Source organism: Otolemur garnettii, unplaced genomic scaffold (assembly GCF_000181295.1).
Source record: "Otolemur garnettii isolate 467f Iridium unplaced genomic scaffold, OtoGar3 scaffold00003, whole genome shotgun sequence".
In the NCBI taxonomy this organism is placed as follows: Eukaryota; Metazoa; Chordata; class Mammalia; order Primates; family Galagidae; genus Otolemur; species Otolemur garnettii.
Window position 1 is genome coordinate 3,906,469 of NW_003852398.1, and position 27,925 is coordinate 3,934,393.

At 48.3% G+C, this 27,925-nt stretch overlaps 1 protein-coding gene across 4 annotated transcripts; it reads left to right on the forward strand.

Moving 5' to 3' along the window:
- Positions 1–16,034: 16,034 nt before the first annotated feature.
- NKX2-5 (NK2 homeobox 5) lies at positions 16,035–19,222 on the forward strand. Of its 4 annotated transcripts, XM_023514991.1 has the most exons (3): positions 16,035–16,637; positions 18,116–18,752; position 18,886. In XM_023514991.1, coding segments are annotated over exons 1-3 (972 nt in total). In that variant the 5' UTR covers positions 16,035–16,303. The 4 variants fall into 4 exon arrangements, with proteins under 4 accessions (XP_023370759.1, XP_003781982.1, XP_012663131.1 ...); XM_003781934.3 differs by having other exon boundaries at positions 18,116–19,222; XM_012807677.2 differs by lacking the exons at positions 18,116–18,752; position 18,886 and adding an exon at positions 17,852–17,940.
- The last annotated feature ends 8,703 nt before the right edge of the window (positions 19,223–27,925 follow it).

Consider the following 27,925-nt stretch of genomic DNA (forward strand, 5'->3'; position numbering starts at 1 on the left):
GGAGAGATGGACAGCAGTCACCACGGAAATCCAGGAAGAATTGCATGCAGTCCCAGGCCCAAACCCCCAAGGACACTGCCCAGGCCACAACATCTTCTCCAGAGAAAAGCAAAAGGCCATTTCTGCTACAGCGTAAAATTTTATGTTTACCAAGTCGAAGGTTTTTCCTCTTATTTAGGTCTGAGCCCCCAGCTGTAAGGCCCCTGAGTTGTTTCCTGACTCATCTCTTTCCTGAGCCCCCGCATTAGGAGAGACAAACCGAGGCCAACTGAAAGCCTGAATCAGGACCACAAGAAAAGCTCCTTTACCGTGCAGGAGGCAGTAAACTGGCGCTGGAACTGGCTGTAAAGTCACTGCTCCCTGCCTTTCATGTTTATCAATCAGCAAGCATTTGCTGAACACTCGCAACCTGCCAGGAAGTGTGGTAAGAACGTATTCTCTGGCCTCCAATAATTGAAGACGAGACCAGTGTAGGAAGGCACTGAATAAACTGAAAAGCAGAGCCTAGAGCCTCCACTGCTCTGCCCACTCACCGTCACGGTCACTGCCCTACTGTAGAACTGCAGCAACACAGTGGTTTGGACACCTCCTCTGCTCCCACCCCACATCGCCCAAGCTCTGCTCCAGCCTACAGTCCATCCCAACACCACTTAAGAATTTTTCAAAAGGGGGCTCAGGGTGCAAAAGGAGACAATTCTAAGGCCTTTCAACAAGGCCTTCCGAAAGCTATTTGCCATTCTCAACTCTGTAAAAGAGGGAAGGGGAGCTAAAATTAGAACTCAAATAAAGACACAGTCCAGGTGGAAAACTAGAGAGTGCACTGGATCACTTTCCTACAGCCTTTGTTCTCTATACTGGCACTGCCTTACCCATAATGCTACAAGAGACACCATTACTGCACACCCACGCATGAGCAAACCACACACTAGGCTGTTTTGCCTGGACCATGTTCTGGTTATCAACTACTGCATAACAAACCATCCCCAAATCTAGTAGCATAAAAACAACCATTTTATTATGCTCACTGATTCATAGGGTTGACCTTGGGAGAGAATACAGCATGGATGGCTGCCCTCTGCTCTCTGAAGTCTGGGGCCTTGGTAATGAATACGGACCAGTTGAGATCATTTCAAGGCTTCATCACTCACATCTGACATGTAAACTGTAATGACTGGAAGGATGGCTCAGCTAGAATTCTCAACCAAGGTGCCCATGTGTGGCCTCTTCATATGACTTGAGCTTCCTCATGGCATGAAGGCTCTGGGTAGTCAGCTTCTTACATAGCTCAGGAATCCAAGATCAAGTGCTCCAGTGAACAGGAAAAAAAGCTAAGTGGCTTTTTCTGAACTATCTGTGAAGTCACATGGTGCCACTTCTATTGTCTTCTATTGGTTAAAGAAGTTGCAAGACCACCCAATCCAAAGGACAAGGACAAAGACCCCACCCCTCAATGGGAAAAGTGCCAAAGAATCTCAGGCTGTATTTTACACCATTATCTTGTTTAATGCACACGCTAATCTTTTAAGGAAGCACAAGTATTGCCCCATTTTAGAGATGAGAACACTGAGGTTCAGGGAGGTTAAATGAGCCACGGAATAGGATGCAGCCCTGCTCCAGAGCCTGTCTGCTGACTATACTCACAGTCTGTCTGATGTTCTCCTGTCTTCTGGATGCTCCCTAAGTCCCCGCAGCTCAAACTCAAGGACCCCTCTTCCCTCACCTCTATCTGTTGGTCTGTCTGCTCTGAATTTTCTTCTTCCCGGGAGTAGCCAGTGATCCTCCCTTCTCTGCTCCATCTTCACCAGCCTGTGGCCCCAGAAGGCAGCCTCCCAGGTTGCACCAGTCCCTAAGGTCAGCTACTTACAGGGTCTTCATGCTCTAGTAGGCCAGAGCAGGACTGGCCTTTGTCCTGTGGAACCCCCACTGCTACGGAGCAGCTGCTGAGATCAGGGCCCTGCCATTGCCCATGGCCTATCCTATCTGGGAATCAAAAACCGCACCAGTGTCTGCATATGTACACATTATTATGACATACCTTTAATAAAATGAAGATTTCAGAAAAACAAATGGGAATATAGTAAAGATATTTTCAGCATGAAATAAAATGACCAAGGGTTACTAGCTAATAGAAAGAGATCATAGAAGTCAATAAAACTAAGATCTCAATGGATGGGCAGAAGATAAGAATAGTCACACCTTTACAAAAGAAAAATACAAATACATTACAAACATTTGAAAATCAAAAGAACTAAAAATAATTATATGATATTTTCACCCTATATTTTTCAAAGATTCTTTTTTTGTTGTTTGTTTATTGAGACAGAGTCTCACTCTGTTGCCCTGGGTAGAGTGCTGTGACATCATAGCTCACAGCAGCCTCAAACTCTTCAGCTCAAATTATCCTCTTGCCTCAGCCTCCAAAGTAGCGGGAACTACAGGTGCCCACCACAACACCCGGCTAGTTTTTCTATTTTTGGTAGAGACAGAGTCTGGTCTCGAATTCCTAAGTTCTAGAGATCCACCCACCTTTGCCTCCCAGAATGCTAGGATTATAGGAGAGAGTCACTGTGTCTGGCCTTTGCAAAGATTCTTAAAATGAGAATTCCCAAATTGATTTCTAGAAGAACTGTTCGAAATTATGCTCATATTTCATGCATGTTCCAAAAGCATCTCCCTGAATTGCAGCAATCAGGAAAGACGACCTGGAAGAGGCCAGAATAGGGACTTTAAAAAGTGGTACGTCTTAGCTACCCTTCTACACTTACATTTTTATGAATGTTTCTTAAACTCATAGAATTTAAATTCTGTTTAAATTTCTCTATAAAGACGTGGCCCACCAGTATGTATAAAAAAAGACACATAAGCTACTTGGAAGCTGAGGCAGGAGGGTGGCTTCAGCCCAAGAGTTTGAGGTTGCTATGAGCTATGATGCCATGGCACTCTACCCAGGGCAACAGAGTGAGTCTGTCTCAAAAATAAAATAAAATAGACACATAACAACAAATTCAGCCCTCTTCTTCAAATCCAAAGGGTTCTATTGGGGTTTCCCCTATTTAATGGGCAATTAAAATATTCTGGAGAAAGACAGTGTTCTAGTGACTATAAGGAAAGGAAGCAGAACCAGTCCTGGAGTCTATCTTTAAGGAGTTTACCGTGATTTCAAGCCCAGTAGTCCTGAGCCCAAGAAGATATCTCAACCCAGACATACCTACAGATAGACTAGTGGCGCTACAACCTCAGGGTCAGAAGTGTGTCACTAGACCAGAGCCCAAAATAGGTGCTATATCATTAAAAGGATAAAAATGCAAATCACAGATTGGAAGATGTTGTTTACAATGAGCATATATCCCCACTGGGGACTCCTGCCCAAATATCCTACCAACCAAAGAGAAAAAGGCAAAAGATTAAAACAAACTTCACAAAGAGGATAGTCAAAAAGATGATGAACATTTGAGAAGATGCTCAATTCTTCAGTTATTAGAGAAAGGCAAAATAAAACCATGAGTTATCCCCACGCACCCCCACCACGATGACTTAAAATTAAAAACTCATAATGCTGAGTGTTGACAAGGATGTGGAGAAACTACAATTCTGATACACAGCCAGTATAAGTGTAAAATTGTACAATCTGATTGGAAAACTGTTGAGTAGAATCTACTAAAGCTGCATTTATGAATATCCCATGAGCCAGCAATGTGTGTGTGGGTGAGTGTATTAAATGCTCCAACTTCCTTAACCCTCACCCCACACACTTTGTTAGAAAAGAAGTGAAGCCCCTAGGGCTCTTTCTACATGGTGTTCATTCAAAGGCAGCCTTCCATGAAGGCCCCTGTCTAGGAGGAGTGGGAAGGCAGGCCTTCCCCTCCAAGAGAGTCATCTCCAGGTCTACCCAGGACTGACAGAGTAGGTCACCAGACTAACTCAAGAGGCCAGGAAATGAAAGACATTCAACCATTGCTCCCGGACTGCAATGGCACAGCCACTGCACATTCTGCTAATTCCATCATAGAACATGGTGCAAATGATCTACTATGCAAAAGAGTCTGCCTTCATCCACTACCAACCTTCAGTTACCAATAATAACCAAATTCATAAGTTTGTAAATTAAGGCTGTGATAATATGGAAAGGCCCACCACAGTAAGGATCCCTAGATGGAGGCCTTAAAAAATAAAAAGAAAAATTAGAAAAATGCCTCCTCTGCATGAGGGAGGAAGGTGGTATTTTCTTCTACTACATTTCCCTACAGTAATTTCTATTTTGGAAAAATAAACCCTGACAAAGGAGAAGCCAAATTTTCCCAAGGCCTAGATTGTCCCCAGGCTGTGTTTTGGTGGGTGGTCCTCTCTCAGCAGTTCGGTAATCCAGAATGATCCTAGACAAGTCAGAAGGGAGCAAGTCTGTAATGAAGCCAAGAAGTAACCCCCTTCCCCCAAGAGAAGGGAACCCAGTGGGTAATTGTGAGGCTGGATCCCCTGTTATCTGCATGGGGTGGAGGGTGTTCCGGTAATGGGGTGGGAAGGAGGATGGCACTCAGAGTTTTTTGTTATCCTAATTTGGTTTATTTTTCTTTAAAAAAAAAAATGGACGGGATCCGACTTTGAACACAGGAAATGAAAATGAAGAGATTCTAGTAACAATGCTTACGCATCAAAATAGGAGGACCAGTGCCCTGACGGCTGGAGGGAATCCCTAGAAACATGGGCACAGGCCCTGGCCTGCAGCTCTCTGCCCAGAGCTCACCGAGGAAGGGAAAGCCTGGGGTGGCCTCAGGGCCTTTGCCCTGCGGGCCCTCTGGCCAGGCTGGACTCAGCTCAACTTGTCCCAGGCTGCCCAAGCGATGCCGCTGGAGAGTCGGAAAGCTGCTGAGTCTCAGGTCTCCCTATCCCTCTGAGCTCGCTCCTCTCCCCAACCTACGCCGTCTGGGGGTTGTCAAAACCTCACTTCATCCTGAAGTGCACGCAGTCTGAACAAAGGATAAGCCCGATTTTCCTTCAGACCCAGAAGGCTCTGCCCTCAACTAGCCTGCAAACCAGTTCTATTTTCGTGATTTGGGTGGATAAAAGCTCCGCCCTCCGTACTGATAGTCATCCGAAAGCTTCCCCTCGACGAGTGGTTTCTACCTGTTTTTTAGTTTCCGATCTGACCAGCCTCAGGTCCTAGCCCCTCACCCCACTACCTTCATCCTGGCCCGCGCTTCTTGTTCCCACCCTCCGGGATCCCCAAAGGGCTGGCGGCCCCAAGCCGAGGGCTCTGCGCGTGACCCCGAGCGGAAGGGCCCCAGTCTGGGTCCTAATGCGGGTGGCGTCTCCCTTGACAGGCGGCGTTTGGGGACAACAGCGGGGACGCGAGATAAGGTGACATACCAGAGCAGATTTGGTGCGCCGGCTGATACTCTCCCGACAGGAAACGCAGAGCTATTTAAAAGACCCTATCGATTACTTTATCTTTCCTGGAGGAAAGCTTCTTGCCGAGAGACAAAAGATGTTCCCTACCTAAAGATACAAGGCCACATAACGGAGGGTCTGCAAAAGAGACGCGCAATTAGGGCGCGGGGCGCACAGAGGCACATTTACGCCGCAGAGAGCACGGACGCTTGTGTGTCAAGAATGGCTCTGCGGGGAGGGCAGCAGGGGGCACTTCGCAGTATCATCTGCGCCCTTGGAAAGTTTTTTGGCCGTGTGCACGTAAAACATGCACACACAGAAAGTGGCTGTGCACTTAAGGTACTTGCATGTGAACGGTGTCGTGTCAGCAAATTTAAATCACACCACTATGCACATTCGAAGCGAGCTGCTGGTCGCTGTGAACGTATTCCATAGATGTATGTCTAAAACGTAAAGGCTCCATCCGCTGTGCTCCTTTTAAGGGCTTGAATGTCTACAACTGTCATGTGTACACTTAAAGCATGGGACGCGTCAACAAAACCCGTTATAGTGCCATCGGTTTGTGTTTGAATTCCCGCACGTCGCCAATCTGTTGGAAGCGCAGAATTGCCCTCTGTGCTATCCGTCTGCTGAGCGCGAATTCGCTCCGGAATCCCTTCCTTTTGGCCTCCAGGTCCCCTGCTCCATGACCCAGAAAAGCTCTCAATAGATTTTGATTGAACTGAATTGTTTGGAATCGAACTTTTTCTTGTGTAGCAATTTGCCAGCTACCGGTTCAGAAGTTCCTCCACCAGGTAGTGGAAACTTCTCAGCGTTAATAAAGAACAGGTTAGAACAAACGATCGATCGGGAAGGAAGGAAGACGCCGGGAAGTGCTAGGCGGCGACCTTAGCAGGTCTGATCGCCCGCTGACGGGCCATGTCCAGCCTAAATTCAATACTGTCCAGGCCACAGCAACCCAGAGGGAGAAGCTCTGCGGCTGAGGCCCGGCTTTCAGCTGGAGCCGGGGAGGCCGCACAGATCTGGGTGCGACTTTTCAGCTCTTTGGGAGGCGACAGCTTAGGACCCCACCCCACTGCAGAGCTGTGGTGGTCCCGCTAATCTCCTCAGCTTGGGCACAAACAGGCAGCCATTTGCACAGCTCGCCTCTTCCCAAACCCGTGCGCCCACGCGGAAGTTTCTTCCAAAGCCGCCGCCCGGGAGCTTAGTATTCACGGGGCAGATTTTCCTCTTCACCATGTTGGAAATCCTTGTCCATCTGACTCAAATGTCACCTGATTTTTCCAGTTGTGACTTCCAGCGACGGGATCCTGAGACAGCTTCCAGCGTCCTGGGTCACCCGGTCCTGCCTCTCGGCGCGGTTTTGGCTGAAGCGGTTTGCTGCCGTCGGGGGAGAGGGGGTGGGACGTGCCAGCCACTAGCCAGAGCCGGAGGCGAAAAGAGGAAGAAATTAATGCGAAAGGACGACCGGAAGTTTGAAAGCGACTCCTTCTGATCTGACAAACCTGACAAATCGGATGAACCTTAATGAGAGTTTTAAAGCAGATCATAGCCACTGATCCGGGATAAATTCGGTTTTAGAAACATACCCCCCAGAGCGTAACAAAAGTGACTTATATTAAGAAACAACAAAAATTGGCAACAGCAAAAATGTAAAGGAGTCTGCAAAACATTACTGCTCTCAGGAAAAAAAAAATGCATCCTATAACATGATTTAAATATGCAGGATGTATTTTTAAAACCAGTGGCAGCGTGGAGGGTGGAGATTAGCGGGAAGGGGAGACAAAGCCTTGTAAGGAGATGTAAATGTTTTTATATCTTGATTACTGTGGTCCTTATGCCAGGCCTATCCCTGTGTCAAGATTCATTGACTAATCACGTTTGTTCTAGGTATGTTACATTTCAATAAAGTAGATTTTAAAAGTAAATAAGTCCAGTAACCACTTTAAGCAAGGGAACTGAATGAGTGGGCAAGAGTCCTGAGACATTTTCTATAGTATCCACCTTTATAAGTGTTTGTTTTGTTTTGTTTTTATGATATATTACTTGTTCAAAATAAACAATTGTTAAGGAGTCCAACAAAAGCAGGAACAGGTGACACTTGTGCACCTCAGGGTGCACAAAAGCACAAGCTGTGCAAGCTGATAAAATATTTTGGAAAGGAAAGTATCTTAAACGTTTAACTTTGTTTTATTTATTTATTTGTGGTTTTGTTTTGTTTTGTTTCTTTTCTTTTTCTTTTTTTTTGCTTGTGTTTAATGCCAACGAGGACTGAGGACCCAGAACTTTTCTGGTGGTTACCTATGGTGTGGGTGGCTGTCATGTCCTCAGGGACTCCTAGGGCAGGCCCCCCATAGGAATGCCGCCAGAGGAGCAGACAACAGAAGGCTCCCAGACATTGAGTCCCGGTTGAGGACTGAAGATCGCACACAGTTCCGCTTGGAGCAAAGAGGAGGCGGTGAGCTTCGCTGCCAGGGAAGTCCAGACCCTGGCATTGGTGCTCCTGGACTTCAGAGATGAAAAGGGCCGGCCTGCCTGGTGAGGCCTCTATCGGCCTAAGGCCTGAGTCTGCGCTGCTGTTCCCTCCAGAGTTTCAGTGGTGCCCACTTCTCTGTGTGGCCGCAGAGTCTGGGACCAGTGGCTGCAAGGGTCCCTAGTGTGTTTGGGGAAGCCAGGTATGAAATCCTCAGTTGACACCCTTCTCACCCCCACTCTTCAAGATAGGGAAGAGTCGCTCTGACCTTGTTAGGACAGATTCCAGATCTGATTACCATTCAGGGCTCCTTCAGAGGTTTTCAGAGGCTAGTACTCAGAGAAGATGGGCAGTGGGCTTAAGGCCAGGGGCCAGGAAAATTATTAATAGTAACTGCCAAACTCTGCTGGCCTGGGTACAAGACCTGGGTGGGGTTACCAAGCCCAACAGCCAGCTTCATCTTCCCACTTTACCAGGCTACTCACAGGGACCAGACTTCTGGCACCTTCATCCAGGAAGCCAGCACATTGATTAGTGTGGGGGAGCTAATCCTCCAGTAACCCCAAGACTTAGGCCTGTCCTCCAGGGTGGCCCCTGGGATCGAGGCATAAAAGTCAAGGGAGGATCTTGGGCATAAATTTGCCAGGACCATTGAGGTCCTCTTCCTGGGTCATGCTGGACAAGGGCCACCCTTATTCCCCTCTCTCTTGGGGCTCTGCTGATCACCCTACTCAGTCGTCCTATATAGATGGCTTCACTCCAGTCCCTTCAGGGAGATTTAATCAGCTACCTGTCCCAAACAGTGTACACCTTTGATTCTTGAAATCCAAGATGAAACCGGAGTCCAGAAATTTGCATTTTTAATACATACCCCACAGAATTCTGGCCCAAAATACACAGCCCCAAAAGTAAAAAGAAAACTTCAAAAAAGGTACTATGGAAAGTGTCATGTTTGTTTCTGACCCACCCTCCAGTTTTCTTCCCCTAAAGTTTTCATAACCATTTTATCCACCTTCCACAAAAACCCATAGATTTTTAGAACCACATATGTACATATGCCCATGTTTAAAACACAAATTCTACAACTTAATATATCTTAAATATATCCATAAGGATACATATAAATATAACAGATTCTTTCTTGTGGCCTTTGGTCTTCTGTTCTATTGGTGTAACAATTTTTTTAACTAGTTCCCAAAGACAGATACATTGGGTTTTTTAAATAATGCTTTGATTCTTACAAATAATTAAAAACTACAATGAGTATACTTTGCAAATGTGTGATACCTATACAATAGAATCCTAGAAGCAAAAACATTTCTTTAAAAAGCTTATGCAATTTTAGTTTTGATGATACCAAATTGCTCCAAAGAGGTTTACCAATTTACATGTCCAAGCAACAATGTAAAAGGATAACTGGGCAATCATCACACTTTTTGATCCTTGTAAATCTAATAAGAGAAAATATTTGCCTCTCACATTTTAACCTGCATTTCTTTATTTTAATTTCTTTTCATTTTCTTTTTTAACGGCAAGATTCTGCGACTCTTGACCATTGTTTCAATTGTTTTGTTGGATCAATGTCTTATTGGTTTACAGGAACTCTTTCCATATTGTGGGAATCCATTTTCTGTTATATATTTCTAGCAGTTTTTCCCTTAGTGTAGCCTTACCTTTGATTCTATTTATGGTATTTTTTACTATGGTATTTTTTCTTATTTTTATGGAATCAAGTTTATATAATTCACCTTTTATGGTCTATAGGTCTCTTGTTCTCCTTGTCCACCCTCCCAAATACTCAGAAACCCACAAATCATTTTAATTCTCTATAGCACTTTCATTTTTCATTTGTTAGGTTTAAATTTTTATCTATCAGAAATTGAATTTATGTAGTGTAAGTACAAACTGAATTATGTAGTGTACATTTGGCTAACTTCACTTTTGAAAAGTTTATTGTTTGCATCAGCCATGCCCCCTAAAATAGCATAATATAACAACTGGCAGAGACATTTTCTCATCTTAACCACTTTTGTTTTGTAGGTTAGACAACCAGCAACATGCCTCTCCATCCATCCCCACTGTACAGTGAGTTCAACCTGATATGTTTTCTAGGATAGCCCAGCTAGAAAACGATCTTCAGTATACCTAATGCCACCAAGGAGACAAACACACAAACATAAAACTGGGTATCAGAGAGGAAAAAGGACATGCTTAAGGCCAGCCAATTAATGAAGAGACAAGACCAGAACCACCGTAGGCTCATAGTCCAGTACCCTGTCTGGTACAAGTCTGCCTCCTTTAAGGTCTGTGTGTCTTATGCTATGCAACCCAGCCCCTGGTGCACAGCAGGCACCCAATGTGTGTGTGGGGATGGAGGAAATCAGGCCAAGTACCAGGTAGTAACTAGGCTAAGGAGTCACTCGGAAGCTAGGAAGCGTTCTGGCCCATGTTTTTAGTGCCCCCCCAAGCCCCCCCCCACACACACATATGCACACAATATCCTCCAGCCAGATGGACCTGCTCTTCCCTTCTATGGCCCAGCAACTTTGCAAACACAGCTCTTAAATCAGCTGGGGGTGGGCAGTGGCTTCCTGCCAGTCTTAGCTGAGTATAGCAAGGGCCACACTCTAGGGCAAAGGAAGCAAAAAGCCAGACAGATAATAGGGACCCTGGGGACATGCAGTTAGTGTTTCCAAGGCTCTGCACAGACTACAGAAATCAGGACTGGCAACATAATTTGTGGGTTCAGTGCAAAACGTAATTGTGAAGCCCCTTGTTCAAAAACTATTAAGAATTTTTTTTTTTTTAAGGGCCAAGCATGGTGGTTCACTCCTGTAATCCTAGCACTCTTGGGAGGCCAAAGCAATAGGATTGCTCAAGCTCAGGAAATGGAGATCAGCCTGAGCAAGAGTGAGACCTCATCTCTACTGAAAATAGAAAAAATTAGCTAGGGATTGTGGTGGGCACCTGCAGTCCCAGCTACTCAGCTACTGGGAAGGCTGTGGCAAGAGGATTGCTTGATTGAGCCCAAGAGTTTGAGGTTGCTGTGAGCAAGGTTGATGCCACAGCACTAGCCTGGCTAACAGAGTGAGACTCTGTTTCAAATAATAATAATTTTTAAAAATAAAAATTTCAAGACAGCAACAGCAGAACACCAATCCAAGCCCAGGCTTTATGAGAATTCACTACACAAGCAGCTTGCTCATGAAGCCAGCCTTAAGGGAGGGATAAGATTAATTATGGGGGGAGGAGAAGGAGGATTCTCCCCAGGCCTTTAAAGGTTTAGACTGAAGTAAACTAGAATATTATCCATAAATTAATGATAGCCAAATGGCAGAAAGAACCCAAATGTCCACCAACTGATGAATGGATAAACAAAATGTGGTACATCCATACAATGGAATATAATTCAGCCATTAAAAGGGAAAAAGTACAGATATATGCTAAAGCATGGACGAACCTTGAAAACATTATGCTAAGTGAAAATGCCAAACACAAAGGGCCACATATTATATGATCTCATTTGCATTAAATGTGCAGAATAAACAAATCTATAGAGACGGAAAGTAGATTAGTGCTTGTCTAGGGCTGGGAAGGTAGGGGAGGGGAAGGGGGGTGATGGCTAAAGACTACCAGTTTCTTTTAAGAGGTGATAAAAATGTTCTAAAACTGTTTAGAGTGATTTTTGTACAATTCTGTGACTAACTAAAAATCATTTTTTTGGTTTTTTTGGAGACAGATTTTCACACTGTCACCCTGGGCCCAAGGGATCCTTTTGCCTCAGCTTCCCCAAGTAGCTGGGACTATAGGAGCTTGTCACAATGCCCTGATAGTTTTCCTATTTTTAGTAGAAAGGTTTTACCCGTTCTCAGGCTGGTCTCTAACTCCTGAACACAAGCAATCCACCCACCTTGGCCTCCTAGAGCGCTAGGATTACAGGTCAAACCACCTAGTCCCACCCCTCCTTGAATTTTTTTTTTTTTTTGAGACAGAGTCTCACTATGTGGCCTTGGGTAGAATGCTGTGGTATCACAGCTCACAGCAACCTCAAACTCTTGGGCTTAAGTGATTCTCTTGCCTCAGCCTGCCAAGTACCTGGGACTACAGGAGCCCTCCACAAGGCCCAGCTATTTGTTGTTGTTGTTTAGCAGGCCTGGACCTGGTTTGAATACTTTGAATGGGTAAATTGTAATGGTTATGTGGTTACCAAAAGAAGAAGAGGAGGGAGGAGGTGGAAGGGGAAGTGAGCTGAGTGGGAAAGACAGTTTCTCTCTCTCTCTCTCTCTCTCTCTCTCTGCAGGAAGTCTCTTGGAGACACCTAGCATCTCAAATCCAACAGCCTTGGTCCTCTTCTCTTGCTGTGTACCAGGTATGGGTGGTTAGGCGGGTCTCACGTTCTCTCCAGCCACATGCAACAAAAGAGAAATCTCAGCTCTGGAGTCAGGTCTGTGTTGGAATCCAGACACCTATCACTGTCAGTCCCATGGATGTGACCTTGAACAAGTCACTCCACCACCTCTCTGAGCCTCATTCTCCTCAGCCAAGACATCAGGATAAGAGGGTCGGCGATGACACCTGAGAGCGCGCGGCATGCCCAGTGGACGGTCAAGAAACCAAGGAGTGAGGCGGGTTGGTCCCCTGCTGAGCCACCTGAATGACGCGCGTCCCGCAAAGGCCGCCCAGACTGTTCTCTAGCCACGGGCGAGGTCTGCAGCTCTCAGAATCGCCCCCGCCCCCAACCTCGAGCCAGGAAGGAAGCCAGGGCTGTGGAGGGGCCCCGCGGCCCGGCCGGGAGCTGAGGGGAAGGCCGGGAGTCCGGCCCGCAGCCGCCGCTGCTCATCCATCAGCGGGACGAAGAGCAGAGTCGCGCTCTCCGCCCTCTGTTTGCTTTCTCGCCAATTATTGCCGCGCCGCAGCCCCTTTGTTGATACAGTAGTCCGAAAAAGTGCTAATGTTCATTTATCAGGGGGCCCGCCGGGGACTCCCACGAGTTGCGATTCTTCCGAAAATATAAACACGGGACGAGCGTCCCAGACAGAAACCCCCATCTGTTTCCCCCGCGCGGGCCGAGAGCGAGGCGTTGTTGAAGATAAAGCCGCGGATAACGCCGCCTGTCTCCAATGGACGTCTCCCCGGCGCATTAATGACATTCCGGGTGATAGTTCCAGCTTATCTTTCAATTAATCATATATACCTTTTGCGGCCAGCCCTGCTGATTGCAGGAAAGCGGGACCAGCTCCGGCCTCGCCGATCTGAATTAATAATAATTTATTTGCGTAGAACGCGTTCGTTCGAACCACCCTGGAATTTGGCTAAAGTGCCAACTTTTTAAAAGGCAAGGAAATAGGTGGATAGATTTTAGATCTCTCCTGTCTCCTTTTGTCTCTCTCTGTCTTTCTCTCGCTGAAGGCTGTTTGTTTGTCCTGCTAGTTTGGTCAAAGAGCAGCTTAAAGGAGGCGGCCAGGTTGGGTGAGCCGCCCTTGGGAAGAACGACGCGTCCCTTCTGCGGACATAGAATCAAATTTCTTCCCACCCAACCCCCAACCATTGCAACTTAAAGAAGAAAAAAAAAAAACTGTGAGGAGTGCAAAGAAAAGTTGAAAATGGCACTTGGACCTTTGTCTATGGAAACCAGCATGGGTCGTCTCAATTTTGATCTTCCATGTATTTATTCGTTTTTGCCCCATTTCCTCTTTCCGGCAACACCAAGGACTTTTTTGAAGTCGAGATAAATTATTGCCGGATTCACAGAGGGAATAGAGGGAAGAAAAGTCCCTGATTTTATACAAATAGGGAGGATTCTTTCTTTCCCTCTTCATGACACCTGACCCTCAAGTCTGTCAGTTCTGAGAACCTTGCTACCCGAAAATAGGAGAAAAATCTCTGTCGCCTCTATTTGCAAAGGAACGAAAGAAATGCTGATATTTTATTTTTTGTCTCCAGAACTGTCTTTAAGGAAAAAAATGACTAAAAACAGGGATTCCGGATGTAGCCTCGATGTCCCCCATTAAACGGTAATATTTCAGGCATCGGTTCACACTAATCTTTCAAACTGTCATCGCGAGCTGACCGGCCAGGAGATTCACTTAACAGTCTCGCAGGACCCTGGCTCGGAGCTCTTTTCAGCGAGACATTTAATTGAATCGGATGTGGCTCGTTTGCCAGACGTCACCGCCTGGGTGATAGGCATCCTCTCCACCCCCCAAAAACAATCTTCAAAGGCAATGCGAGCCCCCAGGCCCGATTAATTTAGGGCAATAACTGTGAGGCGGCCAAAAGCCGCAGCAGCGAGGAAGGACCGCAGAGGAGCCGAGGATCTGCGGATCCGTCGAGAGAGAATTCGGACTGAGAGATGGAGAGCGGGAGAGATGAAAGGGTTCCTGGAGCTTTAGAGCCTCACATTTGGAAAAAGGCCTTCTCCGCAGTCTAGGCTTGCAGTTCCAGATCCGCGTGTCGCCCCTGCCATGAAAACTGTAGGCGAGATTTAGGTGCGGCTGCATGGGCCTGTCACTGACCAGCCGCGCCTGGAAGCCAGGGTCAGGACACCGGGCCTCCGGGACTGCACGGCAAGGCTCAGCTCTCCTGCACTCAAGCTCCAAGGCCCCGGGAGTGTGGATTCAAGGAAGGGCAGGGGTGTCCCAACGTCATTCCAATATTTGACTTCACTGGTCTGGGTACTGCCAGACAGTGCGCTCAAAACTCACACTCTAGACAGATACCATTTTGTCCCCTTACTTTGTGGGTTTCCTCTCCACCTTGGGCACCTCTTCCTGGACCCCTGGAAAGCAGTGGAATCGTTAGCTAGCCTTTGACCCTGACCTGCATCTGTTCTACTCCAAGTGCCTTTTCCACTCCAGCTCCACAAGGAATTGAATCCTCCACATCTCCATTCCACCAAGTCCATGCCCCTGGCCTGTGCCTTCCTCATACAACTTGGGTTGCCGGATATCAACACTTTTCCATTGACAAGCCTCGCCACCCCAGAGCTAGAGTAAGGGGACAGGCATCCTTCACCTGGGACCCCTCTGCCTGCCCCCACCTTCCTGAAATTGGGCACCAAGCAGAGCTCCTCCCAGTAATGTTCAGGGGCTTGAGGAAAAAGCCTTAAAGCTTTCATCAGCTCTCCCAAGGAGTACTGGGACCTAGAGGACTGAAGCCCAAGAGCACAAGATCTGGTCATGCAGTTTGTGCTCTGAAACCCTGGCAGAGTGCTCTCACTGAAGTGCCCTACTTTACTGACTCCAGCTAAAAATGATGCCCCACCTGCCTAGCCCTTCCCCCCATGTGCTGATGGCGCCTCCAGAGTGAGCTGGCCCAGAGGCCTCAGGGAAATCTTAGCAGGCTGGACTCCAGAAGCACCCCCTCTCCCCATACCTGCCTAAGAGCTAAACCTGAACTGAGGCCCTGAGACCTTGGGCCTGGTGCAGCCCTAAGGGCCTTGCTGCTAGACAGGGTGAGGAGAGAAGCAGGGTTGGTGGGCTCCAAAACAGGCAAAACAAGGAAGCTGGTGGCTGGAGCGAGAAGACAGTTTTCTCCTGGGTAGCTGAACTTGCCATCTGGGATTCTGGATTTATTGCATTATTAAGGGGAGAGTCATTCCCCTAGGAGAGTACTAGCAGTGAGTGGTGCCCCCTGGAGTTGTGCAGGTATAACCTGCACTACTGCAGGAGATGGCCACTCCTACCCACAATCACCCAGTTTGCCCTTTCTCTCGCTTGACTCACTTAGGAGCCCCCAGGGCCTGGGGCATAACTAGCCCTGTAGGAAAAGCCAAACAGAACCTCATAATTGTCCAGAATGTCCCCCTCCTCCCATCAACCAAACCAAACCCTGTCCTCCATGCTTCTCCCCCTATTCAGTCTCTACCCAATCCCACACACTTTCAGTAATAAAGCCTCACTGGAAATAACTCCTTCTCCCCCTCCTCCCACCTTGTCCTTCACTTTCCTGTTCTGTTTGGGGTTGGGGTGCTGCGGAACATTTCTTCAAATCCCAGACCCACCCAACCCTGCCCAGAAGCCTAACTCAGAGAAGAATTAGGATCCTTTCCTGGGAATGCACCTTGCTAGGGTTTTCAAGCTCACATTTGGGAGCAATCTCAGGCTGCAGGAGCAAAAGAAGAGCCTTCCAAATGCATCGCGGCCCCTTTAAAAAAGCTAGGCAGTATTTTTTTTTTAACCGTATGACTATATTAGGTGACACTAAACTGGCTCATTGCTCCTGTCATCGAGGCCCTGGCCCAATGACAGGCTGAGTCCCCCTCCTCAGGCCTAGTCCCGCCTCTCCTACCCCTTGTGCTCAGCGCTACCTGCTGCCCCACCACATCCAGAGCAGGAAGGAGGGTGCGCGGGCAGGCGGCGGGCACCATGCAGGGAGCCTGCCGGGGGCCGTGGGCAGCGCTGCTCTCTGCTGCCCACCTGGCGCTGTGAGACTGGCGCTGCCACCATGTTCCCCAGCCCTGCGCTCACGCCCACGCCCTTCTCAGTCAAAGACATCCTGAACCTGGAGCAGCAGCAACGCAGTCTGGCCGCCGCCGGAGAGCTCTCTGCCCGCCTGGAGGCCACCCTGGCACCCGCCTCCTGCATGCTGGCCGCCTTCAAGCCCGAGGCCTACGTGGGGCCAGAGACCGCAGCGCCCGGCCTCCCGGAGCTGCGGGCAGAGCTGGGCCCAGCGCCTTCGCCCGCCAAATGCGCCTCTGCTTTTCCCACCGCCCCCGCTTTCTACCCCCGTACCTACGGAGACCCCGACCCGACCAAGGACCCCCGAGCTGATAAGAAAGGTGAGGAGGAAACCACAAGTCCTCTCTTTCTTCCCGGGTCACTTTTGTTCCCAAACCCGCCGCGGAGAAACTCAGGCCCGGGAAGAAGAGATGCGCGCCCCTGAGCTAAGAGCTGGGCCCAGGGAGCTCGAACGCGAGAGAGAGAGAAGGTTGTCGCGAGGGCCCCAGCGCGTCCACTAGGAAGTTTAGAGGAAATGACGGTTTGAAAATATCAGAAATAAGAGACCAAAACTACGTTTTTCGGCCTAACAATGCCCCAGGCAGCTTGGGCCATGCTTTTGGTTCTGTTACTAAGTTAAGCGATCGGTTTGTGGCAGACAGAATAGAGAAATAGACAATCTTTGTATCAGAAGTTTTAAAATCTGTTTTGAATTTATGAGTCTTTTTGAGGATCTGAGGGTAAGTGCCAAACAAAATGCTACTCACCAGACATGCTTTTGCGCATAATTTGGAGGAGAGTCCTGACCCTTCTGTAGCTCACCCTTACTCCTTCCTCGGGTTTCTGGGGCCTTTCTTCCTCTGTGCCAGGCGAGTGGGGTTGGGGAAACAACAGTCTTGATTTTAAAATGGAATACTCAGGAGTCTGTCTTAGCGTTATTTTTCCAGCACAATTTCCTATCGTTAGTTTTCCCCATGAAAATGTGAGAACTGTGTAGCAGCAGAAGGTGCTGGGGAGTGTACGAGATGGATTCAGAAAGTGGGCAAATACTCACCGGCCAGGCCATAGTCGGGGAGGGAGGCCTGGCCGGCCGCGTAGGGGGACCTGCTGGAAAGGCCGCGGCCCTACGCGAGATCTGCGCTAACCCTAGAGGCCGCGGGCGCTGGAGGAAAGGTCCGCTTTGAGCCGGGAAAGGATTCCTAGTTTTGTCTGGGAGCAGGGAAAAGGTCCAGAAACTTGCGAGCGGACACGGCGACTAGAAATGATAGCTACCAATTGGAGTTCAGCTCAAGAAAGTGGGCCGGGAAGTTCCAAGGTCGCCTGCCCACCCTTGGCTTGGTGGAAGTTGCTCAATCCCTAGGGCCGCTGCCCGGGAGACTTCGATCACCAAACCAACACCTCTTGGCCTTCAGCTTCTTCATTCCTTAATTTTGAAACAATACAACCCCCTACCCCTACACCAGGGAGACCTCAGCCACCCTTCATTACCAAAATAGCCCCGATCTAATTCCCTGTGGAGCATCATCGGGCTTTTGTTTTGTTTTGTTTTTTGCAGCCTAAAATTGTAGGTCACTTTCTCTCTCACCAGGATGTGAACTACCCTAGTGCAGGGACCTCTCCTATTTTGTTTTCCAGCTCCTCTAGGTACATGATAGGCTATCAAAAAATGCTGAGTCTTGTCAGTGGCGCCCCCGTGCACTGGGCAGAGTGGGCGCACCAAGCAGGACAAAGAGGCACCCGTAACGCCCCATTACCCGGCGGGCGCTCCATAGGTCGGGCCGCTCTGACCAAACATCTCTGCCCCTCTTTTTCCCCTCAGAGCTGTGTGCGCTGCCGAAGGCGGTGGAGCTGGAGAAGCCGGAGGCTGACGGCTCAGAGCGGCCCCGCGCGCGACGGCGGAGAAAGCCGCGCGTGCTCTTCTCGCAAGCGCAGGTCTACGAGCTGGAGCGGCGCTTCAAGCAGCAGCGGTACCTGTCGGCTCCCGAACGCGATCAGCTGGCTAGCGTGCTGAAGCTCACGTCCACGCAGGTCAAGATTTGGTTCCAGAACCGGCGCTACAAGTGCAAGCGGCAGCGGCAGGACCAGACTCTGGAGCTGGTGGGGCTGCCCCCGCCGCCGCCGCCGCCTGCTCGCAGGATCGCGGTGCCAGTACTGGTGCGCGATGGCAAGCCATGCCTTGGGGACTCGGCGCCCTATGCGTCCGCCTACGGAGTGGGTCTCAACGCCTACGGCTACAACACCTACCCCGCCTACCCAGGATACGGGAACGCTACCTGCAGCCCTGGCTACAGCTGCGCAGCAGCTTACCCTGCCGGGCCGCCCCCGACGCAGCCGACCTCTGCCGCCGCCAATAACAACTTCGTGAACTTCGGCGTTGGGGACCTGAACGCAGTGCAGAGCCCCGGGATTCCGCAGGGCAACTCGGGAGTGTCTACGCTGCACGGGATCCGAGCCTGGTAGGGAAGGGACTCGCCTGGGGCGCCCCTGACCGATCTCGCCTCAAGAGAGGGATACTGACTAGGGGAAGAAGGGCTCCCGACCTGACCTTGCCTCCTTCAGATTTCACATTCACTCCTGAAGAAGCCTCAGAACTTTTCCCGCCCCATGCGCTTTTGTTCCAGAGCGCAGGAGAATTTGTGGCCGAGTTTAGGCAGGCTATGGTGAGTGATCTGCCCGCCAGGTGTTTTAGTCGCCCCCACCAAGTACCCTCCGAGCATCCTTGGGCACCTCCGACTGACCGAACACTAGCCTATTGGGACTAAGAGCCCGGGCACGCAGGGCCTAATATCCAGCCGCCCTTCCCCGAGCCTGGGCCAGGCGCCCGGGCTCTTGCTGCCTTGCAGTCGTCCACCCACCCGCCCGTATTTATGTTTTTACCTGTTACTGTAAGAAATGAGGATCCTTTTCCCATTAAAGAGTGCGCTGATCCCGCACGTGTCCTTCTTTCATCTTGCGGCGCTTCGGAAACTGAGTTTCTGAGAGCAGAGAGAGGCTGATCTGGATGGAAATCACAGGCATTCACTGGGTAAACGGATAATATGATAGCAGAAACCGACCTGTGCTGTTGCCGGTGTCACACACCTTCTGGGATTGTCTCATATAATCCTAAACAATTTGAAAAGAGATACTATTTTAAAGTTTAGCAGTTGAGGCCTGGAGAAGTTCAATGACTAGCCTTCAGCAAATAGCTGGTACTAGTATAACTCAGGTTAGATTCTGGCTCTCTCTTAAGGGGCCAAGGGCCCCTTCCCAGAGCTCCCAAACCTACTGCCTTGAACCCTAATGTATGCAGGTCCTGTTCCTGGTGCTGTGCATTAAATGGAGAACAAAGGGACCTGAGCCTTATGAACTGTAATTCTTCCCATTTAAAAGAACGCTTTAGCCTATTTACACATGTTAAAGCCAAGAACCAAAGCCCACCGTCAAACTTCCCCAGACTTCACAACCCAATGATATGCTCTGGATGGAAGTTCCCAGGGGAGTTTGCTGGGTCTCAGGTCTAGTGCCTGGACCTCACCAGCTGCTCCCAGGCTGAGCACAGAGGCTGGATCCCAGAGAGGTAGGTGTCCTGCAGACAGTGCTCCCCTCCCCCTGTGGCAGGGCCCTATAAATTCACATGGTAAGCACCTTCACCCTATCCCCACCAACATCCTTCCTCAGGACATTTAACTAATTTTTCTGTAGTCCTGAGCGACAAATGTTACTACCAGTTTTACAGATGAGAAAATTGAACAAGCTAAAAACCTGCTTCTCTTGCCTGATCTGTGCCTCCGGTTTTTGTATGTAAAATGAAGATAACAAAAACACCTCCTCTGAGCCCTGGGCCTTGACAATCCCAGAGGCTTGGATTTGACTTCCAGTTCCTCGATCCCCAACCCTCAGGGCTCAAGGAACTAAACATCCCCCTTAAAAAGGGACTAAATCAGGAGGAAATCAGTGCTTTGTTTTCCCACTAGATATGGGTTTTTCTGACAGTTTGCCTGGCAAGTGGAGAGCTGGCAGCCTGAGGCATTGGGGTGTAGGTCTGAGAGCTCCTGAACACAGCCAAAGCATTGCTTGTGGTGTCCAGGGACTGAGCAACACTCAATGTACCTCTGATGCCTAGAATGAGTTGTCAGCCTGGCCTGGCAGAACCCAGAGGCTTTCTGCTGCCTGTTGGGACCATGCAGTGCCACCAGCGCCTGTGCACTCTCTCCTGGTAGGTGCTGCCCCCAGCCTGCCTTGCCTACCCACCAGAGAAGGGAAGATGCTAGGAGATTTCAAGGACTACCCTTTGCCCAAGCTGCACAAAGGTAGTCACTTGGACACAGCTTAGTATATGAGGGCACTGAAATGCAGGCAGTCTACCACCAACCATCAACCATCACAGGGTTATGGTCTGGGCTATGAGAAGGAAGAGGAAAGGCTGAGCCAGGGAGGGCCACCAGGAGGGGATGTAATAAGCCCAGCACAGGCATTGCACCTCCTGGGCCTACTCCCTGCTTCAAGCCTTTGCCAGGAAGCCTTCAGTGTGATACTTGTTGTGGCCTCCTCTCTGGGAGGGTTGCAGTCCGGCTCCTCCACGTCTCCAGACCAGCACTTAAGCCATCTGCTACCAGGCGCCCCTACCTGAAGCCCCTGCAGGCTGCCTATCTCACATAACCAGGAAATTCTTCTACCAGATGGTTGTGTTTGCCCACAAACTCCTTGGTCCTACACACTCCCTGGGCCTTCTTCATCTCACACTTGTCTGCAGTACATTAGAAGTAATATTTCTTTCATTTAATGTTCTACCTCCAGGATTTTTCCATAATGCCTCCCTCTTGTCATCTTCTGCCTTAGGGACTCCCTGAATGACTTCAGGGTCCTCCTGCGCTTTCTGCTTTCCAGTGTGCTCGCAAAGGGATACCAATGACTGGCCGGCATTTGCCAGGGCTGGCCAAATGCTTTAGGGAGTTCTCTAACCTAATTCACCTTAATTTACAGATCAGGAAACTGAAGAGATTAAGTCACTGGTCATCCTACAGTCCCTAACCTAGGAGCTGCAGACCTAACTGCAGGGCACATACTAAATGAAGGGCAGGGCAGAGGGGAGCACGGTCTGTCCAGTAAAGACACAGAGGGACTGACTCCGGCCACTGTGCCCAGGGGCCCCAGGCTCTCTCACCTGGCGGGTGCGGATCTTTGGCCGCATATCCAAGCTCACTGAGGGACAAACTACACAGTTTGCAGAGCTCTGGGGAGTTGCACTGATGGCCCTCCTCTGACCAGGCTAGGGGAGACCTAGTACTAGGCTTGCACTCAATGGCGCTTGGTCAGGGGGTGAAAGTACCCTGGGTGGGGAAAAGGTCAGAATGATCCTAAACTCGAACCGCGTGTTTACATAGCCAATCTCTCTGCCTCCAAATCAAATTGGTATTATTTGTTTTGTTGTTCAATCACATATTCTATAAACGATACAAGCACAGTTTAAAAAAAAATCAACCAGGATAGAAAAATGCAGAACAAACCAGAAGCGCAGGGGGACTGGGGTGTGGTAGGCTCAGCTCCATGCACCCAGAGCGCCAGGGGAACAGCACCTAGAGGACTCATTTTATCTTTAATAATTAGAAAAAAAGCAAGCACACATTAGGCTTTAAAAAATAATCAGAGATAAACAGTGATGATAAAAAGAAAAACCACCGGCTCCTGGAGCGAGTGTGGAGTGACTCCCTCTGCCCAGCGCCGCTCTGCACGTGCTGGCAGAGGAAAGCTGGGGCTGTCCCCAGAAAGAGAGGCCAGGCCACCGCCATCCCCTCCCATCCCTGTCGCGCCAGCCCGGACGTCCCCTCATTTCCCTGGCTCATTCTGAGGCAAAGTAACAGGTCTTGCCAAATCAGAATAGCTCCGTCCTCTTACTTTAGGTTTAGCCCTAAATCAACGCCACATTGTATATCTAAGTATCTATATTTGAAAGGGAGAAGCCGAACCCACAGACCTCACCACAGACTTGGGAACTTGAGCAATCATGAACTCGGTCCTGCAGGTCGCCCCGCAAGCTGTTGCCGGCGGCGCCACCTGAACTGTGACCCTGCCTCCAGCCCTGCCACCCGCTGCCAGCCCTTCTCTGCCTCCCGGTAGCATTCAGGGCTCCTCCCCGGGCCCCTGAACTGAGGCGACAGCATTATGACCCTCACGTCTTGGTGACTCGCCCACTAGACTGGGCTCCTGGAGAAAGGGGCCCAAGGCTTGGATTTTATTCATCACTCACAGAGTTTACCACGTGCCAGGCACAGTCGGGAGCTCTTTACAATGGAACCCATTTAGTCCTCTTTTACACCTCTGAATTCTGCAGTGAAGAATTCACCTTTTTTCTTTTTTCTTTTTTCTTGAGACAGAGTCTCACTATGTCACCCTGGATAAAGTGCCATGGCGTCACAGCTCACAGCAACAGGCGCCCTCCACAATGAAGAATTCATCTTAAACCCAGACAGGAGAAACTTGTCTAAGGTCACGCAGCTGGTCAGTCAAACTCAGGCAACCTGGCTCCAAGGGCATGATGCCATTGGGTCCCCAGCTCAGGGGTGGAAAAGAATAGGTGCCAAGAGATGTTTGTCAATTAGTTAAAGAGTAGGATAATGATATTAGCTAGAAATTCTTGGAAGATTTCTATGATGTGCCAGGCACACGTCTTTGAGCAGGAAGGAGCATTGGGTGATGGACAGCAGCTGGGATTTGGAGCTGGCAGTCTGGCCCTCTTGCCCCACTCCACTGCTTCTCAAAGGAACGCTTACCCCAGAGCATGGTGAGCAGTGAGGAGACCTGACAGGCTGGACACCCAGAGCCTGTGGGCTCCATACCCTGCTCCGGCCCACAGCGGCTCAGGGTAACAGTGCGGATTATTGCCTAACATCTGTTGGTGCTTACTTTGTGCCAGGCCCAGGGCTAAATGCTGACCCTGCAAATCTCATTCTGTCATTTTCCAAGGAGGAAATTGAAACCCAGAGAAGTTAAAAACATCCCCTACCTAAGGTCACTCCAGTAGTATGGTGTGAGGGAATCTGTGCTTGAATCCAGATGGTTCCACAAGAGCCCTGGCTCTTCAAACCACTCTCATTGTTTCCCTGAAGGCACAAACTGCCTGGAGTCGGGGCAAACCCAAACCTCTGCCTGGCCCAGCTCCCTCTGATTGGATTCCCCAGGGACAGGGCCTGCAAAACTGTGACCAGGTGATTCTCATCATTTGGAAAGTTGAAGAACTGCAACTCACAGAGGCCCCAGATCCCAAGGCTTCAGCTCTTGAGGGCCTGGGAGAAACTGGAGTCAGGTTTCCCCTCTCCACGCCCTGTTCTCCTATCTCAGGGTCTATGCTTGCTATGATCCAGTGGCTGTAGCCCTACAGACTCTGGGGAGGGGGGATGGCAGGAAATAGTGGAAGAGTGGAGGCTGGGAGACTGAAAGAGGGACGGACTGAGGCATATGTGTCCTGGCCAGACACAGAGCCTTCCCTAAGGCCTGTGCAGCTTTGGAGAGAAGAGGAATTTAGCGAGATTATTCAGAAGGTCCATTTTGTTCCCCCAGATCCTAAATTCCACCCTGGGGTCACACAGGAAGGGACGTAGGGGTTAACCAGCCTCCATGGGAGCCCACAGTGTGCAGGGCTCTCTGTGTGAGTTCACTGAAGCCTCACAATCAGCTGTTCATTATGGATTCTATTTTACAGATGAAGAAAATGACACTTGAAAAGGTTGTTTCACTTATTCTCTTCCTACAGTTAGGACCAAATCCTCTTTTTTCCAGTGCCCCCCCCCCACTATCCCCACCTGTCCTGAACTCCAGCTCCCTTGGCTCATGTTAGTCCTCTGTCCTCAGCCTTTCGGGGAGATCTTAATATAAGCAGCCATGTGGAAAGGAATTCTCATTTTCAGTGAACACAACTGTTATTATTCATTATTATTCTTCTATGGCCCTTCATAAAGCCCCATGAAATTTCAATAATAGAAAACATGTCTTGGCTCAGCACCTGTAGCTCAAGTGGCTAAAGCACCAGCCAAATACATCAGAGCTGGCGGGTTCAAATCCAGCCCAGGTCTGCCAAACAACAATGACAACTACAACCAAAAAATAGCTGGGTGTTGTGGTGGGCGCCTGTAGTCCCAGCTACTTGGGAGGCTGAGGCAGGAGAATCGCTTAAGCCCAGGAGCTGGAGGTTGCTGTGAGCTGTGATGCTACAGTACTCTACCCAGGGCAACAGCTTGAGGCTCTGTCTCAAAGAAAAAAAAAAGAAAGAAAGAAAACATGACTTGCTGACAACCTTAGTTTGGCTTTCTTCTTACAAATTCTAAAGACTACTTTCCCCTTTCCCCCAACTCCAGGAAAATATGATTCTTAGTTAGTACGACCTCAATCAAAGTGCCAGTAGTGCATTGGTATATTCTGTAACTTCACATGCTGATTAGAAAACTTTCTAGGGGAGGTGGTTAACACCTGTAATCCCAGCACTCTGAGAGGCTGAGGCAGGAGGATTGCCTGAGCTCACAGGTTCGAGACCAGCATGAGCAAGAGCAAGACCCTGTCTCTAAAAATAGCAGGGCATCAAGGCAAGTGCTTTTATAATCCCAGCTACTCGGGAGGCTGAGGCAAGAGAATCACTTGAGCCCAGGAGTTTGAGGTTGCTGTGAGCTATAATACCACAGCGCTCTACCAAGGGCTGAGGCAAAAAAATCGCTTAAGCCAAAGATTTGGAGGTTGCTGTGCAGTGTGATGCCATAGCACTCTACTGAGTGTGATATAGTGAGACTCTGTCTCAAAAAAAAAGAAAAAGAAAAAGGAAGAAGTCTAAGAGTAGCCCAAACATTCTTTTTTTTCTTTTATTTTCTTTCTTTTTTTTTTTTTTTGAGACAGAGTCTCACTATATTGCCCTCAGTAGAGTGCTATGGTGTCACAGCTCACAACAACCTCCAACTCGTTGGCTTAAGCGATTTGCTTGCCTCAGCCTCCCAAGTAGCTGGGACTATAGGTGTCCACCACAATGCCTGGCTATTTTTGTTGTTGTTGTTGTTGTTGTCATTGTTGTTTGGCAGGCCCAGAGCTGGGTCAAACCCACCAGATCCTGTGTATGTTGTGACGGGTGCCCTAGCCGCTGAGCTACAGGCGCCAAGCCAGCCAAGACATTCTTAAATGAGGAAAATGAGGTGTTGCCGTGGGGGTTCTTTCCCTATCAGATAACCAGACATGTAAACCTCCGATAGTTAATAAAGTGTGATACTGGCACAAGGGCAGAGCAATGGCCTAATAAAACAGAGTAGAGTGACTAGAGTCAGAACCATACATATGTGATCCACAATAGATATTTCTGAAAATCCGTGAAGAAAGGGTGAACTTTTCTATAAATGGTGCTCCGTGAGACAAAAAAACAAATAAGATCAGATTCCTACCTCACACCATTGACAAAATCAAGACAAAGTTAATTAAAGACTCAAACCTGTGGGGAAAAAAAACTATACAACATTTAAGAGACAATGTAAAAACATCCTTTTTTTTTTTTTGAGACAGAGTCTCACTATGTCACCCTCAGTAGAGTACCATAGTGTCACAGCTCACAGCAACCTCAAACTCTTGGGCTTAAGCAATATCTCTTGCTTTAGCCTCCCACAATGCCCAGCTATTTTTTTTTTATTGCAGTTGTCATTGTTGTTTAGCTGGCCTGGGCTGGTTTCAAACCCACCTACTCACTGAGCTATGGGTGCCACCCAACTACATTAACATTGTAAACCTATACTCCCCAAGGTACCACACTTACAGTGAAAAGACAAGTCAGCCACAAAGTGGGAGAAGATATTTACAATACATACAGCCAACAACGCGTTAGTATTTAGAATATGTAATGAAATCCTGAGCTCTTCCCGTGACTATGACGTCACAGCTCACAGCAACCTCCAACTCTTCGGCTTAAGCCCAAGGTACCACAGCCGCACCATCAACATGAATCAATCTCAATTCTCCATGACTCCAGTGCCATATCTTCCTTATGTAAGCCTAGACATTCCTGCCTCAGGGCCTTGCCCTGGCTGTTCCCTTTCCTTGAAGTACCCTTCCCCCATGAAGCCTGGTGAATGCTTCATCTGTTTCCAGTCTTTACCCAACTATGGCCTTATCATGAGGCCCATTCTGAGTACTCTATTTTGCATTGCATTCCCACACACGTACTCCTGGCAGCCCCTACTGTGTTGTAGTTTTTCCTTTAGCCTCTATTAATTTCTAATGCACGGTTTTGTTCGATAATGTATCAAGCACCAAAAAGATGCCCTGGCACTTGTAGGAATTTGGTAAAATTTGATGATGAAGGAAGGAAGACAAATTACCCAAAAGGGAAAAATGGGCAAGAGAAATAAATAGGAAAAGGAAGTACAAAAGGCCCCCAAATGTATAAAGACATTGTCCATCTACTTATTACTTTAAAAAACAAAAAGTCATGATAAGATAATATAATTCACCTACCAGGCTGGCAAAAATTAGTCATCAGTATCAGGAATTGGGAGAGGGTGGGCACTGATGGGAACTCTTCTTCTGATAGGGGTATAACTGAGAACAAAGACTTTGGCACAACTTAGTAAAGCTGAATATGAGTCTGCCCTAGATCCAGCACTTTGACTTCTAGTGATAGACACCAAGGATATTCCTGTGTCAGTGTACATGGAGACATATGTAATTCCATTCAAAACAGCCTTACATGTAATAGTGTGGAGTGGAAACAACTCAACTGCCTGTCAACAGCAGGATGGATAATTAAATTATAGGAAATCCACATGAAATATTAGACAGCAGTGAAAATGAAGGTACCACAGCCACACCATCAACATGAATCAATCTCAAAGATGAATCACACGGAAAGGGAGCAAAAGAAGCAAATCACTGAATATAGGATATGGACAATGTGATTTCTCTTACATGATGGTCAAAATAGGCCAAGCAAAAGGATACATTAGTGAGGAAAGTGTACTTAGGAGTGAAAACTATAAAGAAAAACAAGGGAATGATAAACTGAAAATTCGGATAGTGGTTGTCCCTGGGGAAGAGAAAGAGAAATGTAGTGGCAAGGAGCTTTCAGGGGACAGGGGGACAGTCATGGTCTAGGTGAAGGCTATGGGTTCTCGTGCGTTCATTCTAAAATTCTTTCAACTGCACATACCTATGCTCTTCATTTTCTTATCTAACTTTTTAATTGAGGCATAACTTACAGTAAAGTGCATAAGCCTTAAGTGTTCATCCAAACTTAATTTTTGCAATTTATAATACTCTTTTGTGTATGCATGTACCATGCTGTATTTTGCAATTTTAACATGCACCCCCAAATCAATCATGGAGTTTTACAACTTTGCCTTAGAATCAGAGAGCTTCACAGGAGATACATTTTAAAAGGAAAGAAAGCAAGATGAAAATTTTGTTTCCAGTATGATCCCAGTTATTTTTTAAAATGTATATTTATAAATTATAATGCTGACATATGGATACTTTATGTCCTCTAACCACCATTTTTCTAGCTATCAAATTTTATTTATTTATTTATTTATTTAGAGACAGGTCTTGCTTGTCACCCAATTATATAGCTCACTGCAGCCTCTAATTCCTGGGCTCAAGTGATCCTCCTGCCTCAGCCTCCCAAGTAACT